The following is a 27,292-nucleotide window of genomic DNA, read 5'->3' as shown; positions in this document are numbered from 1 at the left end:
CTCAGGTACAGTAGATTATTTAGGTGACTGTGCAGAAGTAATCACCTCTTATGGAATGTAGATCATGGGGGGTCACTGTGTATAAGTCATTCCCCCCACGTACTGTACATGATGTGGTACCTGTGCAGAAGTAATCACCCCCCATTTACTGTAGATGAGTGGGGTCACTGTGCAGAAGTAATGACCCCTCCCCCTCGTACGGAGGGTCCTTGTCACACAGCTATGACGCCCCCGTCTGCGGTAGAACCACAGGTCCCGGCAGGTCTCCTAGGCCGCAGCTCCTCTCCTCTCCGCACTGTTCCGTCGCTCTCTCGCTCTGGCACTTCACGGGTTAATAGACGCCTTTCCCTCTCGGCCTTCAGTACTACGACTCCCAGCAGCCTCCGCGCGGCCCCGCCCCCAGTGACGCGCTCTTCCCGCGAGGTTTCCCGCCCCCGTGACCTGCTGGCTGCGTCTCGGCGCTCGGTGTCCGTATATAAAGGAGAAGCAGAAGCGAGGAGGCAGCACCGGGGGCCGGGGAGGCTACTGCGGGACATGGCGACCGCGGCCAACGCCAACCCCGTGGTAAGAGCCCGGAGCCCCGAGTGTGCGGTCACCCGGCCCGGGGAGTCAGCTCCGCCGGTGCCGGAGGACGGGGAGTCAGCTCCGCCGGTGCCGGAGGACGGGGAGTCTCCTCAGCCGGTGCCGGAGGACGGGGAGTCCGCGGATGCTCGGTGTCCCGTCTGCACCGGGGCTGTTATGTGTTCCCGCCGTGTCCTCAGTCATTGGGTTCATCCACAGGGGCCCCAAATCAGGATATAATGTACCCAGGGGACCCCAGATCAGCAGATAATGTACCCAGGGGACCCCAGATCAGCAGATAATGTACCCAGGGGACCCCAGATCAGCAGATAATGTACCCCGGGGGCCCCAAATCAGGACATAATGTACCCAGGGGACCCCAGATCAGCAGATAATGTACCCCGGGGACCCCAGATCAGCAGATAATGTACCCCGGGGGCCCCAGATCAGCAGATAATGTACCCCGGGGGCCCCAGATCAGCAGATAATGTACCCCGGGGACCCCAGATCAGCAGATAATGTACCCCGGGGACCCCAGATCAGCAGATAATGTACCCCGGGGGCCCCAGATCAGCAGATAATGTACCCCGGGGGCCCCAGATCAGCAGATAATGTACCCCGGGGGCCCCAAATCAGGACATAATGTACCCAGGGGACCCCAGATCAGCAGATAATGTACCCCGGGGGCCCCAGATCAGCAGATAATGTACCCCGGGGGCCCCAGATCAGCAGATAATGTACCCCGGGGGCCCCAGATCAGCAGATAAGGTACCCAGGGGGCCCCAGATCAGCAGATAATGTACCCCGGGGGCCCCAGATCAGCAGATAATGTACCCCGGGGGCCCCAGATCAGCAGATAATGTACCCCGGGGGCCCCAGATCAGCAGATAATGTATCCCGGGGGCCCCAGATCAGCAGATAATGTACCCCGGGGGCCCCAGATCAGCAGATAATGTACCCCGGGGGCCCCAAATCAGGACATAATGTACCCAGGGGGCCCCAGATCAGCAGATAATGTACCCCGGGGGCCCCAGATCAGCAGATAATGTACCCCGGGGGCCCCAGATCAGCAGATAATGTACCCCGGGGGCCCCAGATCAGCAGATAATGTACCCCGGGGGCCCCAGATCAGCAGATAATGTACCCCGGGGGCCCCAAATCAGGACATAATGTACCCAGGGGACCCCAGATCAGCAGATAATGTACCCCGGGGGCCCCAGATCAGCAGATAATGTACCCCGGGGGCCCCAGATCAGCAGATAATGTACCCCGGGGGCCCCAGATCAGCAGATAAGGTACCCAGGGGGCCCCAGATCAGCAGATAATGTACCCCGGGGGCCCCAGATCAGCAGATAATGTACCCCGGGGGCCCCAGATCAGCAGATAATGTACCCCGGGGGCCCCAGATCAGCAGATAATGTACCCCGGGGGCCCCAGATCAGCAGATAATGTACCCCGGGGACCCCAGATCAGCAGATAATGTACCCCGGGGACCCCAGATCAGCAGATAATGTACCCAGGGGGCCCCAGATCAGCAGATAATGTACCCCGGGGGCCCCAGATCAGCAGATAATGTACCCCGGGGACCCCAGATCAGCAGATAATGTACCCCGGGGGCCCCAGATCAGCAGATAATGTACCCCGGGGGCCCCAGATCAGCAGATAATGTACCCAGGGGGCCCCAGATCAGCAGATAATGTACCCCGGGGACCCCAGATCAGCAGATAATGTACCCAGGGGGCCCCAGATCAGCAGATAATGTACCCCGGGGACCCCAGATCAGCAGATAATGTACCCCGGGGACCCCAGATCAGCAGATAATGTACCCAGGGGGCCCCAGATCAGCAGATAATGTACCCCGGGGACCCCAGATCAGCAGATAATGTACCCCGGGGGCCCCAGATCAGCAGATAATGTACCCCGGGGGCCCCAGATCAGCAGATAATGTACCCAGGGGGCCCCAGATCAGCAGATAATGTACCCAGGGGGCCCCAGATCAGCAGATAATGTACCCAGGGGGCCCCAGATCAGCAGATAATGTACCCCGGGGGCCCCAGATCAGCAGATAATGTACCCCGGGGACCCCAGATCAGCAGATAATGTACCCCGGGGACCCCAGATCAGCAGATAATGTACCCCGGGGGCCCCAGATCAGCAGATAATGTACCCCGGGGGCCCCAGATCAGCAGATAATGTACCCCGGGGGCCCCAGATCAGCAGATAATGTACCCCGGGGGCCCCAGATCAGCAGATAATGTACTCCGGGGACCCCAGATCAGCAGATAATGTACCCCGGGGGCCCCAGATCAGCAGATAATGTACCCCGGGGGCCCCAGATCAGCAGATAATGTACCCCGGGGACCCCAGATTAGCAGATAATGTACCCCGGGGGCCCCAGATCAGCAGATAATGTACCCCGGGGGCCCCAGATCAGCAGATAATGTACCCCGGGGGCCCCAGATCAGCAGATAATGTACCCCGGGGGCCCCAGATCAGCAGATAATGTACCCCGGGGGCCCCAGATCAGCAGATAATGTACCCCGGGGGCCCCAGATCAGCAGATAATGTACCCCGGGGACCCCAGTCAGCAGATAATGTACCCCGGGGGCCCCAGATCAGCAGATAATGTACCCCGGGGACCCCAGTCAGCAGATAATGTACCCCGGGGGCCCCAGATCAGCAGATAATTTACCCAGGGGGCCCCAAATCAGGACATAATGTACCCCGGGGGCCCCAGATCAGCAGATAATGTACCCCGGGGGCCCCAGATCAGCAGATAATGTACCCCGGGGGCCCCAGATCAGCAGATAATGTACCCCGGGGGCCCCAGATCAGCAGATAATGTACCCAGGGGGCCCCAGATCAGCAGATAATGTACCCCGGGGGCCCCAGATCAGCAGATAATGTACCCCGGGGACCCCAGATCAGCAGATAATGTACCCCGGGGGCCCCAGATCAGCAGATAATGTACCCCGGGGGCCCCAGATCAGCAGATAATGTACCCCGGGGACCCCAGATCAGCAGATAATGTACCCCGGGGGCCCCAGATCAGCAGATAATGTACCCCGGGGACCCCAGATCAGCAGATAATGTATCCCGGGGACCCCAGGTTAGGACATAATGTACCCTGGGGGCCCCAGATTAGGACATAATATACCCCGGGGGCCCCAGATTAGGACATATACCCCGGGGGCCCCAGATTAGGACATAATATACCCCGGGGGCCCCAGATTAGGACATAATATACCCCGGGGGCCCCAGATTAGGACATAATATACCCCAGGGGCCCCAGATTAGGACATAATATACCCCGGGGGCCCCAGATTAGAACATAATGTACCCCGGGGGCCCCAGGTCAGGACATAATATACCCCGGGGGCCCCAGATTAGGACATAATGTACCCCAGGGGCTCCAGATCAGCAGATGATGTAACCTGCGGGCCTCAGATCAGGAGGAGATGTACCCCGGGGGCCTCAGATTGGGGGATAATTCCTTAGGGTATTAATATGGGTCGCTGTGACCCTCTCCTTGGGGTGTGCTGCAGCCTAGGGTCTCGTGTACCTTTCTCAGGATTTGGGGTGTCCCCTCGGGGGCGGAGTCTGTATACCTGTGTATATTATTTATTTTCTGTAGATCTAGTAAATGTGAGAATCTAATTTTATTCTTGTTTTCCATGACTGGGGCCCAGTGACACCCCCCTGTATTCCGGCCCCCTCTGACTGTTGTGGGGCCCAGTGACGATCCCCGGTATTCCGGCCCCCTCTGACTGTTGTGGGGCCCAGTGACGACCCCCGGTATTCCGGCCCCCTCTGACTGTTGTGGGGCCCAGTGACTCCCCCTGGTATTCCGGCCCCCTCTGACTGTTGTGGGACCCAGTGACGACCCCCGGTATTCCGGCCCCATCTGACTGTTGTGGGACCCAGTGACGACCCCCGGTATTCCGGCCCCCTCTGACTGTTGTGGGACCCAGTGACACCCCCCTGTATTCCGGCCCCCTCTGACTGTTGTGGGGCTCAGTGACACCCCCCTGTATTCCGGCCCCCTCTGACTGTTGTGGGGCTCAGTGACACCCCCCTGTATTCCGGCCCCCTCTGACTGTTGTGGGGCTCAGTGACACCCCACTGTATTCCGGCCCCCTCTGACTGTTGTGGGGCCCAGTGACTCCCCCTGGTATTCCGGCCCCCTCTGACTGTTGTGGGACCCAGTGACGACCCCCGGTATTCCGGCCCCCTCTGACTGTTGTGGGGCTCAGTGACTCCCCCTGGTATTCCGGCCCCCTCTGACTGTTGTGGGACCTAGTGACGACCCCCGGTATTCCGGCCCCCTCTGACTGTTGTGGGACCTAGTGACGACCCCCGGTATTCCGGCCCCCTCTGACTGTTGTGGGACCCAGTGACGACCCCCGGTATTCCGGCCCCCTCTGACTGTTGTGGGGCTCAGTGACTCCCCCTGGTATTCCGGCCCCTTCTGACTGTTGTGGGACCCAGTGACGACCCCCGGTATTCCGGCCCCTTCTGACTGTTGTGGGGTTCAATGACTCCCCCTGGTATTCCGGCCCCTTCTGACTGTTGTGGGACCCAGTGACGCCCCCCGGTATTTGGAGCCCCCCTCTGACTGTTGTGGGGCTCAGTGACTCCCCCTGGTATTCCGGCCCCATCTGACTGTTGTGGGGCTCAGTGACTCCCCCTGGTATTCCGGCCCCCTCTGACTGTTGTGGGGCCCAGTGACGACCCCCGGTATTCCGGCCCCTTCTGACTGTTGTGGGGTTCAATGACTCCCCCTGGTATTCCGGCCCCATCTGACTGTTGTGGGGCTCAGTGACTCCCCCTGGTATTCCGGCCCCCTCTGACTGTTGTGGGGCCCAGTGACTCCCCCTGGTATTCCGGCCCCCTCTGACTGTTGTGGGACCCAGTGACGACCCCTGGTATTCCGGCCCCTTCTGACTGTTGTGGGGCCCAGTGACTCCCCACTGTATTCCGGCCCCCTCTGACTGTTGTGGGGCTCAGTGACTCCCCCTGGTATTCCGGCCCCATCTGACTGTTGTGGGGCTCAGTGACTCCCCCTGGTATTCCGGCCCCATCTGACTGTTGTGGGGCCCAGTGACTCCCCCTGTATTCTGGCCCCCTCTGACTGTTGTGGGACCCAGTGACGACCCCCGGTATTCCGGCCCCCTCTATGACTGTTGTGGGGCTCAGTGACTCCCCCTGGTATTCCGGCACCTTCTGACTGTTGTGGGGCCCAGTGACTACCCCCCGGTATTTGGCGCCCCTCTATGACTGTTGTGGGGCTCAGTGACTCCCCCTGGTATTCTGGCACCTTCTGACTGTTGTGGGACCCAGTGACCACCCCCGGTATTCCGGCCCCCTCTGACTGTTGTGGGGCCCAGTGACTCCCCCTGGTATTCCGGCCCCCTCTGACTGTTGTGGGGTTCAGTGACTCCCCCTGGTATTCCGGCCCCCTCTGACTGTTGTGGGGCCCAGTGACGCCCCCCTGTATTCCGGCCCCCTCTGACTGTTGTGGGGCCCAGTGACTCCCCCTGGTATTCCGGCTCCTTCTGACTGTTGTGGGGCCCAGTGACTACCCCCCGGTATTTGGCGCCCCTCTATGACTGTTGTGGGGCTCAGTGACTCCCCCTGGTATTCCGGCACCTTCTGACTGTTGTGGGGCCCAGTGACTACCCCCCGGTATTTGGCGCCCCTCTATGACTGTTGTGGGGCTCAGTGACTCCCCCTGGTATTCTGGCACCTTCTGACTGTTGTGGGACCCAGTGACCACCCCCGGTATTCCGGCCCCCTCTGACTGTTGTGGGGCCCAGTGACTCCCCCTGGTATTCCGGCCCCCTCTGACTGTTGTGGGGTTCAGTGACTCCCCCTGGTATTCCGGCCCCCTCTGACTGTTGTGGGGCTCAGTGACTCCCCCTGGTATTCCGGCCCCCTCTGACTGTTGTGGGACCCAGTGACGACCCCCGGTATTCCGGCCCCCTCTGACTGTTGTGGGGCCCAGTGACTACCCCCCGGTATTTGGCGCCCCTCTATGACTGTTGTGGGGTTCAGTGACCCCCCCCTGGTATTCCGGCACCTTCTGACTGTTGTGGGGCCCAGTGACTACCACCCGGTATTTGGCGCCCCTCTATGACTGTTGTGGGGCTCAGTGACTCCCCCTGGTATTCCGGCACCTTCTGACTGTTGTGGGGCCCAGTGACTACCCCCCGGTATTTGGCGCCCCTCTATGACTGTTGTGGGGCTCAGTGACTCCCCCTGGTATTCCGGCCCCCTCTGACTGTTGTGGGGCCCAGTGATACCCCCCAGTATTCGGCGCCCCTCTATGACTGTTGTGGGGCTCAGTGACGGCCCCCCGGTATTTGGGCCCCCTCTGACTGTTGTGGGGCCCAGTGATGCCCCCCGATATTCGGGCTCCCCTCTTGTGGCTCAGCGTCCCCTCCCCCGGTGCAGTAATACGCAGACGTTACATTGTATCTGCTCTGGCTGCTCCTTGTCCCTCGCCTGCCTCTATATACACAGAGCTGCGGGGGAGGGGATGGTCCTGCTGACGTCAGCGCCCCTCCCCCCTGTATAAATAGTGTGTTCCCCATCCTGGAGCACAGTCTGCGTACAGCAGTGATAGAGGAAATCTCCGAAGATTAACGCTCGGGGGAGGGGAAGAGACGAGGCCACGTCCCCCGTAATATAATAGTCGTTATAGGGCCCCGTGGCCCCAGAATGTGTTGAAGTCCCAGAGTTCAGTGGCTTCTCTTACATGTTATATTGGTTGGGGGAGCTGAGCATACACCCAGCTGCTGCAGAACCTCTTGGTGAGAACGTTTGGAGCTCATGTCATTCACTGCTGGAGAAGTTAATGGCTGCAGACCCCGGTCCAGTGATTGGGGGGGGTCTCACAGCCGCCAAATCCCAGGAAGCCCCTAAATGCTGATTTGTGAAGGGCACGTCCACAGCTTGTGTAGGATACGGATTGGGGGAGCGGCCGGCGAGCTGGGTACAGTGCTAGGCATTGTGGGGGTCCCCGCTGTCCCCCGGCCCCCCACCTCCTGACCCCCTCTCATCTTTAGTGATTTTCCGTAGCACGGTGTGCGCAGTGACCGGATGCTCCGCCTTCTTGTCCGTTTCCTTCGGACAACGGAGATCAACATATAATGTGGCAACAAATCCCCAAAACTTGTCTTGGCGGAGGCTTCGTCACAGTTGTGTCTGCACACCTACAATGACACAATGTACGAGGATGTAACCGTCCTTCAGCTGAATGCGCGGGTCCGGATCTCTGAGGATCTGTAGCGCGGTGTCTGTGTGTCCGGGAGGATCTGTAGTGCGGTGTCTGTGTGTCTGGGTCTGGTTTTCTGAGGATCTGTAGCGCGGTGTCTGTGTGTCTGGGTCCGGATCTCTGAGGATCTGTAGCGCGGTGTCTGTGTGTCTGGGTCTGGTTTTCTGAGGATCTGTAGCGCGGTGTCTGTGTGTCTGGGTCCGGATCTCTGAGGATCTGTAGCGCGGTGTCTGTGTGTCTGGGTCTGGTTTTCTGAGCATCTGTAGTGCGGTGTCTGTGTGTCAGGGTCCGGTTTTCTGAGGATCTGTAGCGCGGTGTCTGTGTGTCTGGGTCTGGTTTTCTGAGGATCTGTAGCGCGGTGTTTGTGTATATGGGTCCGGTTTTCTGAGGATCTGTAGTACGGTGTCTGTGTATATGGGTCTGGTTTTCTGAGGATCTGTAGCGCGGTGTCTGTGTGTCTGGGTCTGGTTTTCTGAGGATCTGTAGCGCGGTGTCTGTGTGTCTGGGTCGGGTTTTCTGAGGATCTGTAGCGCGGTGTGTGTGTGTTCAGGTCCGGTTTTCTGAGGATCTGTAGTGCGGTGTCTGTGTGTCCGGGAGGATCTGTAGTGTGGTGTCTGGGTCCGGGCCTGGTTTTCTGAGGATCTGTAGTGCGGTGTCTGTGTGTCCGGGAGGATCTGTAGTGTGGTGTCTGGGTCCGGGCCTGGTTTTCTGAGGATCTGTAGTGCGGTGTCTGTGTGTCTGGGTCCGGATCTCTGAGGATCTGTAGCGCGGTGTCTGTGTGTTTGGGTCTGGTTTTCTGAGGATCTGTAGTGCGGTGTCTGTGTGTTCGGGTCTGGTTTTCTGAGGATCTGTAGCGCGGTGTCTGTGTCTGGTTTTCTGAGGATCTGTAGCGCGGTGTCTGGTTTTCTGAGGATCTGTAGCGCGGTGTCTGGGTCCGGTTTTCTGAGGATCTGTAGCGCGGTGTCTGGGTCTGGTTTTCTGAGGATCTGTAGTGCGGGGTCTGGTTTTCTGAGGATCTGTAGCGCGGTGTCTGGGTCTGGTTTTCTGAGGATCTGTAGTGCGGTGTCTGGGTCTGGTTTTCTGAGGATCTGTAGCGCGGTGTCTGTGTCTGGTTTTCTGAGGATCTGTAGCGCGGTGTCTGGGTCTGGTTTTCTGAGGATCTGTAGCGCAGTGTCTGGGTCTGGTTTTCTGAGGATCTGTAGCGCGGTGTCTGTGTGTTTGGGTCTGGTTTTCTGAGCATCTGTAGTGCGGTGTCTGTGTGTGGGTTTGGTTTTCTGAGCATCTGTAGTGCGGTGTCTGTGTCTGGGTCTGGTTTTCTGAGGATCTGTAGCGCGGTGTCTGGGTCTGGTTTTCTGAGGATCTGTAGCGCGGTGTCTGGGTCCGGTTTTCTGAGGATCTGTAGCGCGGTGTCTGGGTCTGGTTTTCTGAGGATCTGTAGTGCGGTGTCTGGGTCTGGTTTTCTGAGGATCTGTAGCGCGGTGTCTGGGTCTGGTTTTCTGAGGATCTGTAGCGCGGTGTCTGGGTCTGGTTTTCTGAGGATCTGTAGCGCGGTGTCTGTGTGTCAGGGTCCGGTTTTCTGAGGATCTGTAGTGCGGTGTCTGTGTCTGGTTTTCTGAGGATCTGTAGCGCGGTGTCTGGGTCTGGTTTTCTGAGGATCTGTAGCGCGGTGTCTGGGTCTGGTTTTCTGAGGATCTGTAGCGCGGTGTCAGGGTCCGGTTTTCTGAGGATCTGTAGTGCGGTGTCTGTGTCTGGTTTTCTGAGGATCTGTAGCGCGGTGTCAGGGTCCGGTTTTCTGAGGATCTGTAGCGCGGTGTCTGGGTCCGGTTTTCTGAGGATCTGTAGCGCGGTGTCTGGGTCTGGTTTTCTGAGGATCTGTAGTGCGGTGTTTGGGTCTGGTTTTCTGAGGATCTGTAGCGCGGTGTCAGGGTCCGGTTTTCTGAGGATCTGTAGCGCGGTGTCTGTGTCTGGTTTTCTGAGGATCTGTAGCGCGGTGTCTGGGTCTGGTTTTCTGAGGATCTGTAGCGCGGTGTCTGGGTCTGGTTTTCTGAGGATCTGTAGCGCGGTGTCAGGGTCCGGTTTTCTGAGGATCTGTAGTGCGGTGTCTGTGTCTGGTTTTCTGAGGATCTGTAGCGCGGTGTCAGGGTCCGGTTTTCTGAGGATCTGTAGCGCGGTGTCTGGGTCCGGTTTTCTGAGGATCTGTAGCGCGGTGTCTGGGTCTGGTTTTCTGAGGATCTGTAGTGCGGTGTTTGGGTCTGGTTTTCTGAGCATCTGTAGTGCGGTGTCTGTGTCTGGGTCTGGTTTTCTGAGGATCTATAGCGCGGTGTCTGGGTCTGGTTTTCTGAGGATCTGTAGCGCGGTGTCTGGGTCTGGTTTTCTGAGGATCTGTAGTGCGGTGTCTGTGTCTGGGTCTGGTTTTCAGAGGATCTGTAGTGCAGTGTTTGTGTGTCTGGGTCTGGTTTTCTGAGGATCTGTAGTGCAGTGTTTGTGTGTCTGGGTCTGGTTTTCTGAGGATCTGTAGCGCGGTGTCTGTCTGGGTCTGGTTTTCTGAGGATCTGTAGTGCGGTGTCTGTGTATATGGGTCCGGTTTTCTGAGGATCTGTAGTGCGGTGTCTGTGTGTCAGGGTCCGGTTTTCTGAGGATCTGTAGCGCGGTGTCTGGGTCCGGTTTTCTGAGGATCTGTAGCGCGGTGTCTGGGTCTGGTTTTCTGAGGATCTGTAGCGCGGTGTCTGGGTCTGGTTTTCTGAGGATCTGTAGCGCGGTGTCTGTGTGTTTGGGTCTGGTTTTCTGAGCATCTGTAGCGCGGTGTCTGTGTGTTTGGGTCTGGTTTTCTGAGCATCTGTAGCGCGGTGTCTGTGTGTTTGGGTCTGGTTTTCTGAGCATCTGTAGTGCGGTGTCTGGGTCTGGTTTTCTGAGGATCTGTAGCAGGGCTGTGGAGTCGGTAAGCCAAACCTTCGACTCCGACTCCTCAATTTCTCTTGCACCGACTCCGACTCCTACATATATTGCTTATAGTTAGGTGAAAAATGTATTGTAGGACAATGTGAACATCAGACATTTAATCATTTTTATGATACAATAATCAAGATATTTGGATAGAACATAAAATATATTTATTGGATACAACTTTAGAACACAAAAAACTAATAAATTGTAAATATGTAATACAATATGTAATATACAGTAGATGACATATATATCTTGTGTGTGTGTATATATGTATATATTAATTACATATTTACAATTTATGTTTTTTGTGTTCTAAAGTTGTATCCAATAAATATATTTTATGTTCTTTCCAAATATCTTGATTATTGTATCATAAAAATGATTAAATGTCTGATGTTCACATTGTACAATACATTTTTCACTTAAATATAACTATTATACTAAATATTATTTAGTAAAATATTCAGCACATTCTGCATTGCACTACTGTCCCCAATTTATTATATATTTTAGGAGTCGGAGTCGGTGCATTTTATACCGACTCCGACTCCACCAAAATGAGCTCCGACTCCGACTCCACAGCCCTGATCTGTAGTGCGGTGTCTAATAATAATAATCTTTATTTCTATAGCGCCAACATATTCTGCAGCGTTTTACAATTCAGGAGGCTCATCTACATATACATATCATATACGTAAACATATACAAACAAGTAACAGCTATAGAAGATACAATATTTAAAGGGAAAAAAGGCAACCCTGCTTGTGAGAGCTTACAATCTACAATGCGAGGGGGGGGGGGGGGGCAAGGTACAAGTGCTTATTTACAATGACAATCCAGCCATCTCAAGGAAATGGGGGACAGATAATGGCTTCCTGGACCAATAGGTCAGAACCTTGAGATGCATTTGGGTGCCATGGAGTTTGATGTGGGGTTATGTTCTGAGAAGTTGTAGAGGGATTAGGTGAAATTAGTTTGGCTAGGGAGTGTGATAGGCCGCCCTAAAAAAGATGCGTTTTTAGGGAGCGTCTGAAGCTGAGTAAGTTGTGATTCGTCCTAACTTCTTGGGGTAGAGCGTTCCAGAGGGTTGGTGCAGCTCGGAAGAAGTCTTGGATTCGGGAGTGTGAAGTTCGAAATTAGTGTGGGTGTTAGTCGAAAGTCATTTGCAGAGCGTAGAGAACGGGTGGGATGATGGATAGAGAGGAGGGTGGAGATGTAGGGGGTGCTGCACTGTGGAGAGCTTTGTGGTGATAGACAGATGTGGGTGGAGATGTAGGGGGGCTGCACTGTGGAGAGCTTTGTGGTGATAGAGATGAGGAGGAGATGTAGGGGGTGCCGCACTGTGGAGAGCTTTGTGGTGATAGAGAGGAGGGTGGAGATGTAGGGGGTGTGCACTGTGGAGAGCTTTGTGGTGATAGAGAGGAGGGTGGAGATGTAGGGGGTGCCACACTGTGGAGAGCTTTGTGGTAATAGACAGAGAGGAGGGTGGAGATGTAGGGGGTGCCGCACTGTGGAGAGCTTTGTGGTGATAGAGAGGAGGGTGGAGATGTAGGGGGTGCTGCACTGTGGAGAGCTTTGTGGTGATAGACAGAGATGAGGGTGGAGATGTAGGGGGTGCTGCACTGTGGAGAGCTTTGTGGTGATAGAGAGGAGGGTGGAGATGTAGGGGGTGCTGCACTGTGGAGAGCTTTGTGGTGATAGACAGAGAGGAGGGTGGAGATGTAGGGGGTGCTGCACTGGGGAGAGCTTTGTGGTGATAGATAGAGAGGAGGGTGGAGATGTAGGGGGTGCCGCACTGCGGAGAGCTTTGTGGTGATAGACAGAGATGAGGGTGGAGATGTAGGGGGTGCTGCACTGTGGAGAGCTTTGTGGTGATAGACAGAGAGGAGGGTGGAGATGTAGGGGGTGCCGCACTGCGGAGAGCTTTGTGGTGATAGATAGAGAGGAGGGTGGAGATGTAGGGGGGTGCTGCACTGTGGAGAGCTTTGTGGTAATAGAGAGGAGGGTGGAGATGTAGGGGGTGCCGCACTGTGGAGAGCTTTGTGGTGATAGAGATGAGGAGGAGATGTAGGGGGTGCCGCACTGTGGAGAGCTTTGTGGTGATAGAGAGGAGGGTGGAGATGTAGGGGGTGCCACACTGTGGAGAGCTTTGTGGTGATAGAGAGGAGGGTGGAGATGTAGGGGGTGCCGCACTGTGGAGAGCTTTGTGGTGATAGAGAGGAGGGGGGAGATGTAGGGGGTGCCGCACTGTGGAGAGCTTTGTGGTGATAGACAGAGGGGAGGGTGGAGATGTAGGGGGTGCTGCACTGTGGAGAGCTTTGTGGTGATAGACAGAGATGAGGGTGGAGATGTAGGGGGTGCCGCACTGTGGAGAGCTTTGTGGTGATAGACAGATAAGGGTGGAGATCTAGGGGGTGCCGCACTGTGGAGAGCTTTGTGGTGATAGAGAGGAGGGTGGAGATGTAGGGGGTGTCACACTGTGGAGAGCTTTGTGGTGATAGACAGATGAGGGTGGAGATGTAGGGGGTGCTGCACTGTGGAGAGCTTTGTGGTGATAGACAGATGAGGGTGGAGATGTAGGGGGTGCTGCACTGTGGAGAGCTTTGTGGTGATAGAGATGAGGGTGGAGATGTAGGGGGTGCCACACTGTGGAGAGCTTTGTGGTGATAGAGAGGAGGATGGAGATGTAGGGGGTGCAGCACTGTAGAGAGCTTTGTGGTGATAGACAGATGAGGGTGGAGATGTAGGGGGGTGCAGCACTGTAGAGAGCTTTGTGGTGATAGACAGATGAGGGTGGAGATGTAGGGGGTGCCGCACTGTGGAGAGCTTTGTGGTGATAGACAGAGAGGAGGGTGAAGATGTAGGGGGTGCTGCACTGTGGAGAGCTTTGTGGTGATAGACAGAGAGGAGGGTGGAGATGTAAGGGGGTGCCGCACTGTGGAGAGCTTTGTGGTGATAGACAGAGAGGAGGGTGAAGATGTAGGGGGTGCCGCACTGTGGAGAGCTTTGTGGGTGAGAACAAGCAGTGTGAATTGGATCCTGTGATATATGGGCAGCCAGTGCAATGACTGGCACAGAGCAGAGGCATCCGAGTAGCGGTTGGCCAGATAGGTGACCCTGGCTGCTGCATTAAGGATGGGCTGTAGAGGGGAGTCTATTTAGGGGGAGACCAATTAATAGAGAGTTACAGTAGTCAAGGCGAGAGTGGATCAGGGACACGGTGAGGGTTTTTGTCGTTTCCATTGTGAGAAAGGGGCGGATTCTAGAGATGTTCTTGAGGTGCAAGCGGCAGGAGCGGGCAAGAGATTGTATGTGGGGGGTGAAGGAGAGATCGGTGTCAAGTATAACCTCCAGACAGCGGGCTGCGGCCTAGGGGTTATTGTGCCGGTGTCTGGGTCTGGGTCTGGTTCTCTGAGGATCTGTAGCGCAGTGTGTGTGTGTGTGTGTGTGTGTGTGTGTGTGTGTGTCTGCTTTTCTGAGGATCTGTAGCGCGGTGTCAGGGTTTGGTTTTCTGAGGATCTGGAGCGCAGTGTCTGTATTTTTCGGGATCTGTAGGGCGGTGTCTGTTTGGGTCTGGTTCTCTGGGGATCTGTACCACGGTGTCTGTCTGGGTCTGGTTCTCTGGGGATCTGTAGCACGGTGTCTGTCTGGGTCTGGTTTTCTGAGGATCTGTAGCGCGGTGTCTGGGTCTGGTTTTCTGAGGATCTGTAGCGCGGTGTCTGTGTGTCCGGGTTCGGTTCTCTAAGGATCTGTAGCGCGGTGTCTGTGTATATGGGTCTGGTTTTCTGAGGATCTGTAGTGCGGTGTCTGTGTATATGGGTCTGGTTTTCTGAGGATCTGTAGCGCGGTGTCTGTGTGTCTGGGTATGGTTTTCTGAGGATCTGTAGCAAGGTGTCTGTGTGTCCGGGTTCAGTTCTCTAAGGATCTGTAGCGCGGTGTCTGTGTGTTCGGGTTTGGTTCTTTGAGGATCTGTAGTGCGGTGTCTGTGTATATGGGTCTGGTTTTCTGAGGATCTGTAGCGCGGTGTCTGGGTCTGGTTTTCTGAGGATCTGTAGCGCGGTGTCTGTGTGTTCGGGTTCGGTTCTTTGAGGATCTGTAGTGCGGTGTCTGGGTCTGGTTTTCTGAGGATCTGTAGTGCGGTGTCTGTGTATATGGGTCTGGTTTTCTGAGGATCTGTAGTGCGGTGTCTGTGTGTCTGGGTCTGGTTTTCTGAGGATCTGTAGCGCGGTGTCTGTGTGTCCGGGTTCGGTTCTCTAAGGATCTGTAGCGCGGTGTCTGTGTGTTCGGGTTCGGTTCTTTGAGGATCTGTAGCCCGGTGTCTGTGTGTCCGGGTTCGGTTCTCTAAGGATCTGTAGCGCGGTGTCTGTGTGTTCGGGTTCGGTTCTTTGAGGATCTGTAGTGCGGTGTCTGTGTATATGGGTCTGGTTTTCTGAGGATCTGTAGTGCGGTGTCTGTGTGTCCGGGTTCAGTTCTATAAGGATCTGTAGCGCGGTGTCTGTGTATATGGATCTGGTTTTCTGAGGATCTGTAGCGCGGTGTCTGGGTCTGGTTTTCTGAGGATCTGTAGCGCGGTCTCTGTGTATATGGGTCTGGTTTTCTGAGGATCTGTAGCGCGGTCTCTGTGTATATGGGTCTGGTTTTCTGAGGATCTGTAGCGCGGTGTCTGTGTATATGGGTCCGGTTTTCTGAGGATCTGTAGTGCGGTGTCTGTGTATATGGGTCCGGTTTTCTGAGGATCTGTAGTGCGGTGTCTGTGTATATGGGTCGGGTTTTCTGAGGATCTGTAGTGTGGTGTCTGTGTGTCAGGGTCTGGTTTTCTGAGGATCTGTAGTGCGGTGTCTGGGTCCGGTTTTCTGAGGATCTGTAGTGCGGTGTCTGTGTATATGGGTCTTCTTTTCTGAGGATCTGTAGTGTGGTGCCTGTGTATATGGGTCCGGTTTTCTGAGGATCTCTAGCACGGTGTCTGTGTGTAGGTCTGGTTTTCTGAGGATCTGTAGCGCGGTGTCTGTGTATATGGGTCCGGTTTTCTGAGGATCTGTAGTGCGGTGTCTGGGTCCGGTTTTCTGAGGATCTGTAGTGCGGTGTCTGTGTATATGGGTCCGGTTTTCTGAGGATCTGTAGTGCGGTGTCTGTGTATATGGGTCCGGTTTTCTGAGGATCTGTAGAGCGGTGTCTGTGTATATGGGTCCGGTTTTCTGAGGATCTGTAGTGCGGTGTCTGTGTATATGGGTCCGGTTTTCTGAGGATCTGTAGTGCGGTGTCTGTGTATATGGGTCTGGTTTTCTGAGGATCTGTAGTGCGGTGTCTGTGTATATGGGTCTGGTTTTCTGAGGATCTGTAGCACGGTGTCTGTGTATATGGGTCTGGTTTTCTGAGGATCTGTAGTGCGGTGTCTGTGTATATGGGTCTGGTTTTCTGAGGATCTGTAGTGCGGTGTCTGTGTGTCTGGGTCTGGTTTTCTGAGGATCTGTAGCGCGGTGTCTGTGTGTCCAGGTTCGGTTCTCTAAGGATCTGTAGCGCGGTGTCTGTGTGTTCCGGTTCGGTTCTTTGAGGATCTGTAGTGCGGTCTCTGTGTATATGGGTCTGGTTTTCTGAGGATCTGTAGTGCGGTGTCTGTGTGTCCGGGTTCAGTTCTATAAGGATCTGTAGCGCGGTGTCTGTGTATATGGATCTGGTTTTCTGAGGATTTGTAGCGCGGTGTCTGGGTCTGGTTTTCTGAGGATCTGTAGCGCGGTCTCTGTGTATATGGGTCCGGTTTTCTGAGGATCTGTAGTGCGGTGTCTGTGTATATGGGTCCGGTTTTCTGAGGATCTGTAGTGCGGTGTCTGTGTATATGGGTCGGGTTTTCTGAGGATCTGTAGTGTGGTGTCTGTGTGTCAGGGTCTGGTTTTCTGAGGATCTGTAGTGCGGTGTCTGGGTCCGGTTTTCTGAGGATCTGTAGTGCGGTGTCTGTGTATATGGGTCTTCTTTTCTGAGGATCTGTAGTGTGGTGCCTGTGTATATGGGTCCGGTTTTCTGAGGATCTCTAGCACGGTGTCTGTGTGTAGGTCTGGTTTTCTGAGGATCTGTAGCGTGGTGTCTGTGTATATGGGTCCGGTTTTCTGAGGATCTGTAGTGCGGTGTCTGGGTCCGGTTTTCTGAGGATCTGTAGTGCGGTGTCTGTGTATATGGGTCCGGTTTTCTGAGGATCTGTAGTGCGGTGTCTGTGTATATGGGTCCGGTTTTCTGAGGATCTGTAGAGCGGTGTCTGTGTATATGGGTCCGGTTTTCTGAGGATCTGTAGTGCGGTGTCTGTGTATATGGGTCCAGTTTTCTGAGGATCTGTAGTGCGGTGTCTGTGTATATGGGTCTGGTTTTCTGAGGATCTGTAGTGCGGTGTCTGTGTATATGGGTCTGGTTTTCTGAGGATCTGTAGCGCGGTGTCTGTGTATATGGGTCTTGTTTTCTGAGGATCTGTAGAGCGGTGTCTGTGTATATGGGTCCGGTTTTCTGAGGATCTGTAGTGCGGTGTCTGTGTATATGGGTCCGGTTTTCTGAGGATCTGTAGTGCGGTGTCTGTGTATATGGGTCTTGTTTTCTGAGGATCTGTAGAGCGGTGTCTGTGTATATGGGTCTTGTTTTCTGAGGATCTGTAGAGCGGTGTCTGTGTATATGGGTCCGGTTTTCTGAGGATCTGTAGTGCGGTGTCTGTGTATATGGGTCCGGTTTTCTGAGGATCTGTAGTGCGGTGTCTGTGTATATGGGTCTGGTTTTCTGAGGATCTGTAGCGCGGTGTCTGTGTGTCTGGGTCTGGTTTTCTGAGGATCTGTAGTGCGGTGTCTGTGTGTCTGGGTCTGGTTTTCTGAGGATCTGTAGCGCGGTGTCTGTGTGTTCGGGTTCGGTTCTTTGAGGATCTGTAGTGCGGTGTCTGGGTCTGGTTTTCTGAGGATCTGTAGTGCGGTGTCTGTGTATATGGGTCTGGTTTTCTGAGGATCTGTAGCGCGGTGTCTGTGTGTCCGGGTTCGGTTCTCTAAGGATCTGTAGCGCGGTGTCTGTGTATATGGCTCTGGTTTTCTGGGGATCTGTAGCGCGGTGTCTGTGTATATGGGTCTGGTTTTCTGAGGATCTGTAGTGCGGTGTCTGTGTATATGGGTCGGGTTTTCTGAGGATCTGTAGTGCGGTGTCTGTGTCCGGGTTCGGTTCTCTAAGGATCTGTAGCGCGGTGTCTGTGTGTTCGGGTTCGGTTCTTTGAGGATCTGTAGTGCGGTGTCTGTGTATATGGGTCTGGTTTTCTGAGGATCTGTAGTGCAGTGTCTGTGTGTCCGGGTTCGGTTCTATAAGGATCTGTAGCGCGGTGTCTGTGTGTTCGGATTCGGTTCTCTGAGGATCTGTAGTGCGGTGTCTGTGTATATGGATCTGGTTTTCTGAGGATCTGTAGCGCGGTGTCTGGGTCTGGTTTTCTGAGGATCTGTAGCGCGGTCTCTGTGTATATGGGTCCGGTTTTCTGAGGATCTGTAGCGCGGTGTTTGGGTCCGGTTTTCTGAGGATCTGTAGTGTGGTGCCTGTGTATATGGGTCCGGTTTTCTGAGGATCTCTAGCACGGTGTCTGTGTATATGGGTCCGGTTTTCTGAGGATCTGTAGTGTGGTGCCTGTGTATATGGGTCCGGTTTTCTGAGGATCTCTAGCACGGTGTCTGTGTATATGGGTCCCGTTTTCTGAGGATCTGTAGTGCGGTGTCTGTGTATATGGGTCCGGTTTTCTGAGGATCTGTAGTGCGGTGTCTGTGTATATGGGTCGGGTTTTCTGAGGATCTGTAGTGCGGTGTCTGGGTATATGGGTCTGGTTTTCTGAGGATCTGTAGTGCGGTGTCTGGGTCCGGTTTTCTGAGGATCTGTAGCGCGGTGTCTGGGTCCGGTTTTCTGAGAATCTGTAGCGCGGTGTCTGTGTATATGGGTCCGGTTTTCTGAGGGTCTGTATATATGGGTCCGGTTTTTTGAGGATCTGTAGCGCGGTGTCTGTGTATATGGGTCTTGTTTTCTGAGGATCTGTAGTGCGGTGTCTGTGTATATGGGTCTTGTTTTCTGAGGATCTGTAGAGCGGTGTCTGTGTATATGGGTCTGGTTTTCTGAGGATCTGTAGTGCGGTGTCTGTGTATATGGGTCTGGTTTTCTGAGGATCTGTAGCGCGGTGTCTGTGTATATGGGTCTTGTTTTCTGAGGATCTGTATTGCGATGTCTGTGTGTCTGGGTCCATTTCTCTGAGGATCTGTAGCGCGGTGTCTGTGTATATGGGTCCCGTTTTCTGAGGATCTGTAGCGCGGTGTCTGGGTCTGGTTTTCTGAGGATCTGTAGCGCGGTGTCTGTGCATATGGGTCCGGTTTTCTGAGGATCTGTAGAGCGGTGTCTGTGTCCGCGGTGGTTCCACCCCATTCTTGGAGAACGCCCATTGTAGATGCCGCCTCGTGCCGCCCGCACAGCTCGGCACACCGGGTTGCAGTCGTGTAGTTCTTGGTGATGCGGTGTACCCTAATCTGAGCCATCTCTTGTGTCGCAGCCTAAGTTGTACCGCTCGGTGATCGAGGACGTCATCAATGATGTGCGGGAGCTGTTTCTGGACGAGGGTGTGGATGAGCAGGTCCTGGTGGAGCTGAAGACGGTGAGTATCCCGCCCCACACCGCCTGCACTGCCCACGTGCCGTCACTCACCGCCTCCTTCTCTTGCAGCTGTGGGAGAATAAACTGATGCAATCCAAGGCGGTGGACGGCTTCCACTCCGAGGAGCAGCAGCTTCTACTCCAGTCCCAGCAGCAGCACCACCACCACGTGCAGGCACACCAGCAGCCGCCACCGACCGCCACGCACCAGGCGCAGGCACAGCAGGTCCTCATCCCCGCCGCGCACCCAGGTCTGACTACAAAGCTGTGGGATGGGTGTGGTCAGTAAAATGTTCCGCCATCATAGCGCTAATAGGGGCTGAACCACAGTTTTCCTGGGCTCCTGAAAGGCAGTGAAATGGCGGCCATTGTGGTGGTCACCCAGGAGATAATGTTGTACTGGTGTCGGGGTCCTGTATTTTTAAGTGCCCCCCATCTTCTGGTCGTCACGTCTTTCATCTCTGATTTCAGCTTCTCAGCAGCAAGTTCTGATCCCGACCAACGATTCCAAGCTGATCCAGCACATGGCCCCACAAGGAATGGTAGGTCCCGCTCCTGGGGCTGGGGGTGAAGCTGCTTTTAGTGGGAGTTGTAGTTTAAAGGGTAAAATCTAAAATCTGTCTCCTGTTCCAGAGTGCGGCAGCCACCGCAGCTACATTGGCCCTGCCGGCCGGGGTCACCCCTGTGCAGCAGCTCATCACCAACTCCGGTAAGTGTGGGGCAGTCAGTGGCATGTGTGGGGCACAGGGTGACATCCGCACACAGGAATCCTCAGACCCTCCCCACATAGGACCCTGTAGTGTACACAGCGGGTACCTGGGTGCAGACGTCACCTTGGGGCCCCGAGGTTTGGGTTATGTCTCTTCTGCTCGGGGTGTTGGAGGGTGGTGACATCCGATTTGGCATTCCTGCTCACACTTTTTCATCTGTGGACGGTTTCTTACTCTCTGGTACCCCGGCCGACTCCTTGTATACGTCCAATATCCGTTACAAGCGAGTACTATAACCTTAGGAGACATCTAAGCTCTGGCGCGATTCAATGCTGTGGGTGAGGGGCACGGGTCCTGTACAGAGGATGTGGAGCCTCCTAAGGTAGCTACAATTTGTGTTGAGAGACAGGCACCCCCGTCTGGTATCGTTGTGGGGGCTGGACAGGCGCCTCCGTCTAGTATCATGGTGCGGCCTATGTGGGGGCTGGACAGGCGCCTCCGTCTAATATCATGGTGCGGCCTATGTGGGGGCTGGACAGGCGCCTCCGTCTAATATCATGGTGCGGCCTATGTGGGGGCTGGACAGGCGCCTCCGTCTAGTATCATGGTGGGGGCTGGACAGGCGCCTCCGTCTGGTATCATGGTGCGGCTTATGTGGGGGCTGGACAGGCGCCTCCGTCTAGTATCATGGTGCGGCCTATGTGGGGGCTGGACAGGCGCCTCCGTCTAGTATCATGGTGCGGCTTATGTGGGGGCTGGACAGGCGCCTCCGTCTAATATCATGGTGCGGCCTATGTGGGGGCTGGACAGGCGCCTCCGTCTAGTATCATGGTGCGGCCTATGTGGGGGCTGAACTGGTGCCCCATGTAGTATTGTGGTGGGGGCTGGACTGGCACCTCCGTCTGGTATCGTGGTGTGGCTTATGTGGAGGCTGGACAGACGCCCCCGTCTGGTATTGCGGTGTGGCCTCTGTGGGGGCTGGACAGGCGCCTCCGTCTAGTATCATGGTGCGGCCTATGTGGGGGCTGGACTGGTGCCCCATGTAGTATTGTGGTGGGGGCTGGACTGGCGCCCCTGTCTGGTATCATGGTGCGGCCTATGTGGGGGCTGGACTGGTGCCCCATGTAGTATTGTGGTGGGGGCTGGACTGGCGCCTCCGTCTGGTATAATGGTGCGGCCTATGTGGGGGCTGGACAGATGCCTCCGTCTAGTATCATGGTGCGGCCTATGTGGGGGCTGGACAGATGCCTCCGTCTAGTATCATGGTGCGGCCTATGTGGGGGCTGGACAGGTGCCTCTGTCTAGTATCATGGTGCGGCCTATGTGGGGGCTGGACTGGTGCCCCATGCAGTATTGTGGTGGGGGCTGGACTGGTGCCCCATGCAGTATTGTGGTGAGGGCTGGACTGGTGCCCCATACAGTATTGTGGTGGGGGCTGGACTGGTGCCCCATGCAGTATTGTGGTGGGGGCTGGACTGGTGCCCCATGCAGTATTGTGGTGGGGGCTGGACTGGTGCCCCATGCAGTATTGTGGTGGAGGCTGGACTGGTGCCCCATGCAGTATTGTGGTGGGGGCTGGACTGGTGCCCCATGCAGTATTGTGGTGGGGGCTGGACTGGTGCCCCATGCAGTATTGTGGTGGGGGCTGGACTGGTGCCCCATGCAGTATTGTGGTGGGGGCTGGACTGGTTCCCCATGCAGTATTGTGGTGGGGGCTGGACTGGCGCCTCTGTCTGGTATCATGGTGCGGCCTATGTGGGGGCTGAACTGGTGCCCCATGTAGTATTGTGGTGGGGGCTAGACTGGCACCTCCGTCTGGTATCGTGGTGCGGCCTATGTGGGGGCTGGACAGACGCCCCCGTCTGGTATCATGGTGTGGGCTATGTGGGGGCCAGACTGGCGCCCCCGTCTGGTATAATGGTGTGGCTTATGTGGAGGCTGGACTGGCGCCCCCGTCTGGTATAATGGTGTGGCTTATGTGGGGGCTGGACTGGCGCCCCTGTCTGGTATCTTGGTGCGGCCTATGTGGGGGCTGAACTGGTGCCCCATGTAGTATTGTGGTGGGGGCTGGACTGGTGCCCCATGTAGTATTGTGGTGGGGGCTAGACTGGCACCTCCGTCTGGTATCGTGGTGCGGCTTATGTGGAGGCTGGACAGACGCCCCCGTCTGGTATTGCGGTGTGGCCTCTGTGGGGGCTGGACTGGCGCCCCTGTCTGGTATCATGGTGCGGCCTATGTGGGGGCTGAACTGGTGCCCCATGTAGTATTGTGGTGGGGGCTGGACTGGTGCCCCATGTAGTATTGTGGTGGGGGCTAGACTGGCACCTCCGTCTGGTATCGTGGTGCGGCTTATGTGGAGGCTGGACAGACGCCCCCGTCTGGTATTGCGGTGTGGCCTCTGTGGGGGCTGGACTGGCGCCCCTGTCTGGTATCATGGTGCGGCCTATGTGGGGGCTGAACTGGTGCCCCATGTAGTATTGTGGTGGGGGCTGGACTGGTGCCCCATGTAGTATTGTGGTGGGGGCTAGACTGGCACCTCCGTCTGGTATCGTGGTGCGGCTTATGTGGAGACTGGACAGACGCCCCCGTCTGGTATTGCGGTGTGGCCTCTGTGGGGGCCGTGGCTGATATACTATGACGTGATCACCCCCCACTCTTGCGGGGGGATATGTTATTTGGTCCCATTAATGTTTCGCTCCCCCCACCACAATCCGCCTCACGTGGTGATCCTTCCTGAGGACTCGTCTCTATATTGCTGGGTATTGGGGCGCCGTCCAGTGTCGGGAGTCTCCTCCGCCATGATTGTGCCAGTCTGTCACTTCGCCATATTTCCCTCAGGTCAGCTCTTGCAGGTGGTCCGTGCCCCCAATGGCGCCCAGTATATCATTCAGCAGCAGCAGCCCATGGTCCTGCAGCAGCAAGTGATTCCCCAGATGCAGCCTGGAGGGGTACAAGCCCCTGTCATCCAGCAGGTGAGACGCTTTTTATGGTGTCGTCTGCCATGACTTGATATCATGGAGGAGAGGTAACTCCCCCCTTGTCCGTTCCAGGTTTTGACTCCTCTGCCCGGGGGTCTCTCGCAGCAGACCGGGGTCATCATACAGCCACAGCAGATCCTCTTCACAGGCAACAAACCCCAAGTCATCCCCACCACGGTCGCCGCTCCACAAGCGCCATCGCAGGCGCAGCTCTCCATGGCAAACACCCAACAGCCGCAGCCGGGGCAGCAGCAAGCGCCTCTCGTCCTGCAGGTGGACGGCGCCGGAGACACTTCTTCTGAGGAGGATGAAGATGAGGATGAAGATTACGATGATGAAGAGGAGGAGGACAAGGAAAAGGACGGCGAGGACGGCCAAGTGGAGGAGGTAATGTTGTGGCACACCGCTGCATCCTGCGAGGGGCGGCTGCTGGGGGTTGTAGTCACACAGCGCATTCATCTATCACGTGTAGTCGGGTCTAGCGCGGTCTCCGCTTTTCCTGCAGGAGCCGCTGAACAGTGAGGACGATGTGAGCGACGAGGAGGGGCAGGAGCTGTTCGACACAGAGAATGTGGTCGTCTGTCAGTACGATAAGGTGAGACGTCCTCGTGGTGTGACGGGCGCAGGTTCTGTCCAGTCCAACCGCAAGAACCTGGAGCCTCCGTCACAGCCGCCCTCACATTGTGCTCTGCGGTGACATGAACCCTCTCTGACACCCCCAGATTAGGTCTGTGCGGAGACCCTGATAGCGAAGGCTCGATGTGGCCATCAATTAGCTCCTACATCTGTGACACAAACACTCGTCAGAATGGGCCATACCGAGTGTGGCCACTAGATGGCAGCCTTGTCCCTGGTGAGATGAGCAACTGTTCACCGCAGCCTCCTGGCACTGTGTCTGTCTGGCCCGGTTCCTACGCCGAGTCCCGGTGATGTATGCCGAGCCGTACGGAATCGCCGCGTCATCTCATACTGATGGTGGGCCTGCACACGCACTGATATGTATTGCAGATGGAGTTTTGTAGACAGCAAGTCCGAAGATGGAGGTAGCCAATCATAGTCCCACACTAGCCCATCATGGTCCCACACATAGCCACGTCTAATGTGTTTATAGATGGAGGTAGCCCGTCACTGGCCCCGCGGTAGCCCGTCACTGGCCCCGCGGTAGCCCGTCACTGGCCCCGCGGTAGCCCGTCACTGGCCCCGCGCTAGCCCGTCACTGGCCCCGCGCTAGCCCGTCACTGGCCCCGCGCTAGCCCGTCACTGGCCCCGCGCTAGCCCGTCACTGGCCCCGCGCTAGCCCGTCACTGGTCCCGCAGTAGCCTCTTCTAATGTCTCCACTCTTCTCCACATTTCAGATCCACAGAAGTAAAAACAAGTGGAAGTTTCATCTAAAAGATGGAATCATGAACCTGAACGGTCGTGACTTTGTCTTCTCCAAAGCCATTGGTGACGCGGAGTGGTGAGCCCTCCCTCGGCCCCGCGCTGGGTTTTTAGGGGTCGGTGACTTTTAGACCAAAAAAAAACAAAGAAATAACTGGTTAATTTTGAAACTGCACCCAAAGGCCGGGAATTGGGCTCTTCCTGGCGCCAGCGACAAGAGACTAAGGCTGCACCTCCGTGTGGGACTGTAATGTCACGGGACTGATGACCTGGAGTGACGGAGGCCACGGACGGCCACGTGCAGCCCTTGTTTTATGGTTTTATTCTCCTTTCCATGTTATACAAGTTTGATCCTCTGGAAAGTTTTACTTCAAAAGATTGTATTAAGTGTTTTTATTGGGGGGTTATGGCACCTCTGCCCCCCCAGGTACCGGACGCTGACTCCTGCTTTTCTCGCCTCTCCCCTGTGCCACAATCAGCCATGATGTGATGCCTGATTTTAGGGTTCAGCTCCTCACATCCCGCCCTCTATTCTGTTTTATTCTTCGGCTTCGTCATTAACTGTGCAGCTATGTGCCCCCTGACCTGTGCCCCGGCGGTGGCGCCCCTTGACCCGTGCCCCGGCGGTGGCACTCCCGGCGGTGGCCCCTGGATCCAGCAAGGCCCGTCCAGGGCTGGCTGCCTTACTCCTGTAGTGCATTACCAGCCTTGGTCCTGGCGATGGTGATAAATGGGAGGGGGCGCCATGTTTGTACTGCCTTGTGTCTAGTGCCTAAAATCACGCAAGCAAGATGCTGACTTTCCGCTGGCCGTTGCGCCCCCTCCTGGCGGTTTGCAGCGTTCTCCGTTCTGATCTGTGTTTTTTTTTTTCTATGGCTCTCCTGTGTCTGTCTCGGCCTGTTGTGTGGGGTAATGATGGCGGATGACTGATCTCGGTGTGGGACCCCCGATGTATACTTGCTGCCTTACACAGCGCATTGGGGCTGTGGGCGGAGCTCTGGAGCATGGCCACGCCCTTTTGGCTATATCGGACTCTGTGGAGGTGACGGAGCAGCTTCTGATAAATGTGAAATCCTGTGTACTCGGCGGTTCGGGTCTTGGGGGGGCTCTGATGATTTTTTCTATGGGCCGGGGGATTGCGCTCCTGTCACCGGCTGTTGTACTTTCTGTGGAGGGGCGACGCTATTTATTATGTCTGTCTGTAAATGCTGTACAATGGCAGATGAGGCCGCTTTTCTTTTATGCCGCGCTTTAGATTCCTCATTAGGAAAGTTATTTGATTCTATTACGTTTTAATATTTTACCTTTGCAAAAACCTTTAATTAAAAGTTATTTTAAAAATGTGATATTTTCTGTGTGAAGACCCCGGGGGGAGGGCAGCGGAGATATAATAATATTTATTCATTTATATAGCGCTATTAACACCGCTTTACATACATTGTGAGCCCCAATGGGGACAGTGATGCCAATGTAAATTCCCTATGAGGAGTGTGGGAGGAAACCCACGAAAACACGGAGAGAACATACAAGCTCCTCGCAGATGGTGTCCTTGGTGCTAACCACCGAGCCATCCTCCTATACTGTCATATCCAAAAGTCCGAGGCTTCCCCTCACGTCTGCAGGTTGGAGGTGACGGACGACCAGGTTATTCCTTCTCTGCTAACTGCTGAATATGTGGGTGAGTGCCACGCTGCCGGGAGGCCATAATCACGAGATGCATGTCACGTGGCACAATGAGACCCCCAGTACCACAGTAAGAGGCCAGTGTAGTGTAGGGGCTATTGAGTGATGCAGCATCACCCTCCGCCTACCGTGTCCCCGGGACCTCCTCTCTCAGGGCTGGGCCGTGGCCCCGGGATCTCCTCCTTCTACCTGGTCTCGTGACTCCTCCCTTAGGGCTGGACTGCGGCCTCGGGACCTCCTCCCTCAGGGCTAGGCCGTGGCCCCGGGACCTCTTCCTTCTACCTGGTCCCGTGACTCCTCCCATAGGGCTGGACTGCGGCCCCGGGACCTCTTCCCTCAAGGCTAGGCCATGGCCCCGGGACCTCCTCCTTTTCATGTCTCCGGGACCTCCTCCTTTTCATGTCTCCGGGACCTCCTCCTTTTCATGTCTCCGGGACCTCCTCCTTTTCATGGCTCTGGGACCTCCTCCTTTACATGGCCCCGGGACCTCCTCCTTTACATGGCTCCGGGACCTCCTCCTTTATATGGCCCCGGGACCTCCTCCTTTTCATGGCTCCGGGACCTCCTCCTTTTCATGGCTCCGGGACCTCCTCCTTTACATGGCCCAGGGACCTCCTCCTTTACGTGGCCCCGGCACTTCCTTTGTGGCCCCAGGACCTCCTCCTTTTACATGGTCCCGGGACCTCCTCCTTTTACATGGTCCCGAGACCTCCTCCTTTTCATGGCCCTGGGACCTCCTCCCTCATGGTTGGGCTGTGGCCCTGTGACCACCTCCATTACGTGGCCCCGGGATCTCCTACCTCAGGACTTAGCCACGGCCCTGTGACCTCCTCCATTACGTGGCCCCGGGACCTCCTCCTTTTCATGGCCCTGGGACCTCCTCCCTCATGGTTGGGCTGTGGCCCTGTGACCACCTCCATTACGTGGCCCCGGGATCTCCTCCCTCAGGGCTGAGCCACGGCTCTGTGACCTCCTCCGTTACGTGGCCCCGGGACCTCCTCCTTTTCATGGCCCTGGACCTCCTCCCTCATGGTTGGGCTGTGGCCCTGTGGCCACCTCCATTACGTGGCCCCGGGATCTCCTCCCTCAGGGCTTAGCCACGGCCCTGTGACCTCCTCCGTTACG

The 27,292-nt window shown here is 55.9% G+C and overlaps 1 protein-coding gene across 1 annotated transcript; it reads left to right on the top strand.

Moving 5' to 3' along the window:
- The first annotated feature begins 432 nt into the window (after nt 1–432).
- Nucleotides 433–25,830, top strand: GTF2A1 (general transcription factor IIA subunit 1). Its single transcript, XM_075330460.1, has 9 exons — nt 433–564; nt 19,317–19,418; nt 19,487–19,667; nt 19,888–19,958; nt 20,050–20,125; nt 22,965–23,098; nt 23,177–23,491; nt 23,610–23,699; nt 24,460–25,830. Exons 1-9 carry the CDS (start codon nt 535–537, stop codon nt 24,565–24,567), a joined length of 1,107 nt encoding a protein of 368 aa, XP_075186575.1. The 5' UTR covers nt 433–534; the 3' UTR covers nt 24,568–25,830.
- Nucleotides 25,831–27,292: the final 1,462 nt, after the last annotated feature.

This window comes from Anomaloglossus baeobatrachus, chromosome 12, assembly GCF_048569485.1.
Source record: "Anomaloglossus baeobatrachus isolate aAnoBae1 chromosome 12, aAnoBae1.hap1, whole genome shotgun sequence".
In the NCBI taxonomy this organism is placed as follows: domain Eukaryota; kingdom Metazoa; phylum Chordata; class Amphibia; order Anura; family Aromobatidae; genus Anomaloglossus; species Anomaloglossus baeobatrachus.
The sequence above is the reverse complement of the archived record's forward strand: the minus strand, read 5'-3'. Positions and strand labels throughout refer to the sequence as shown.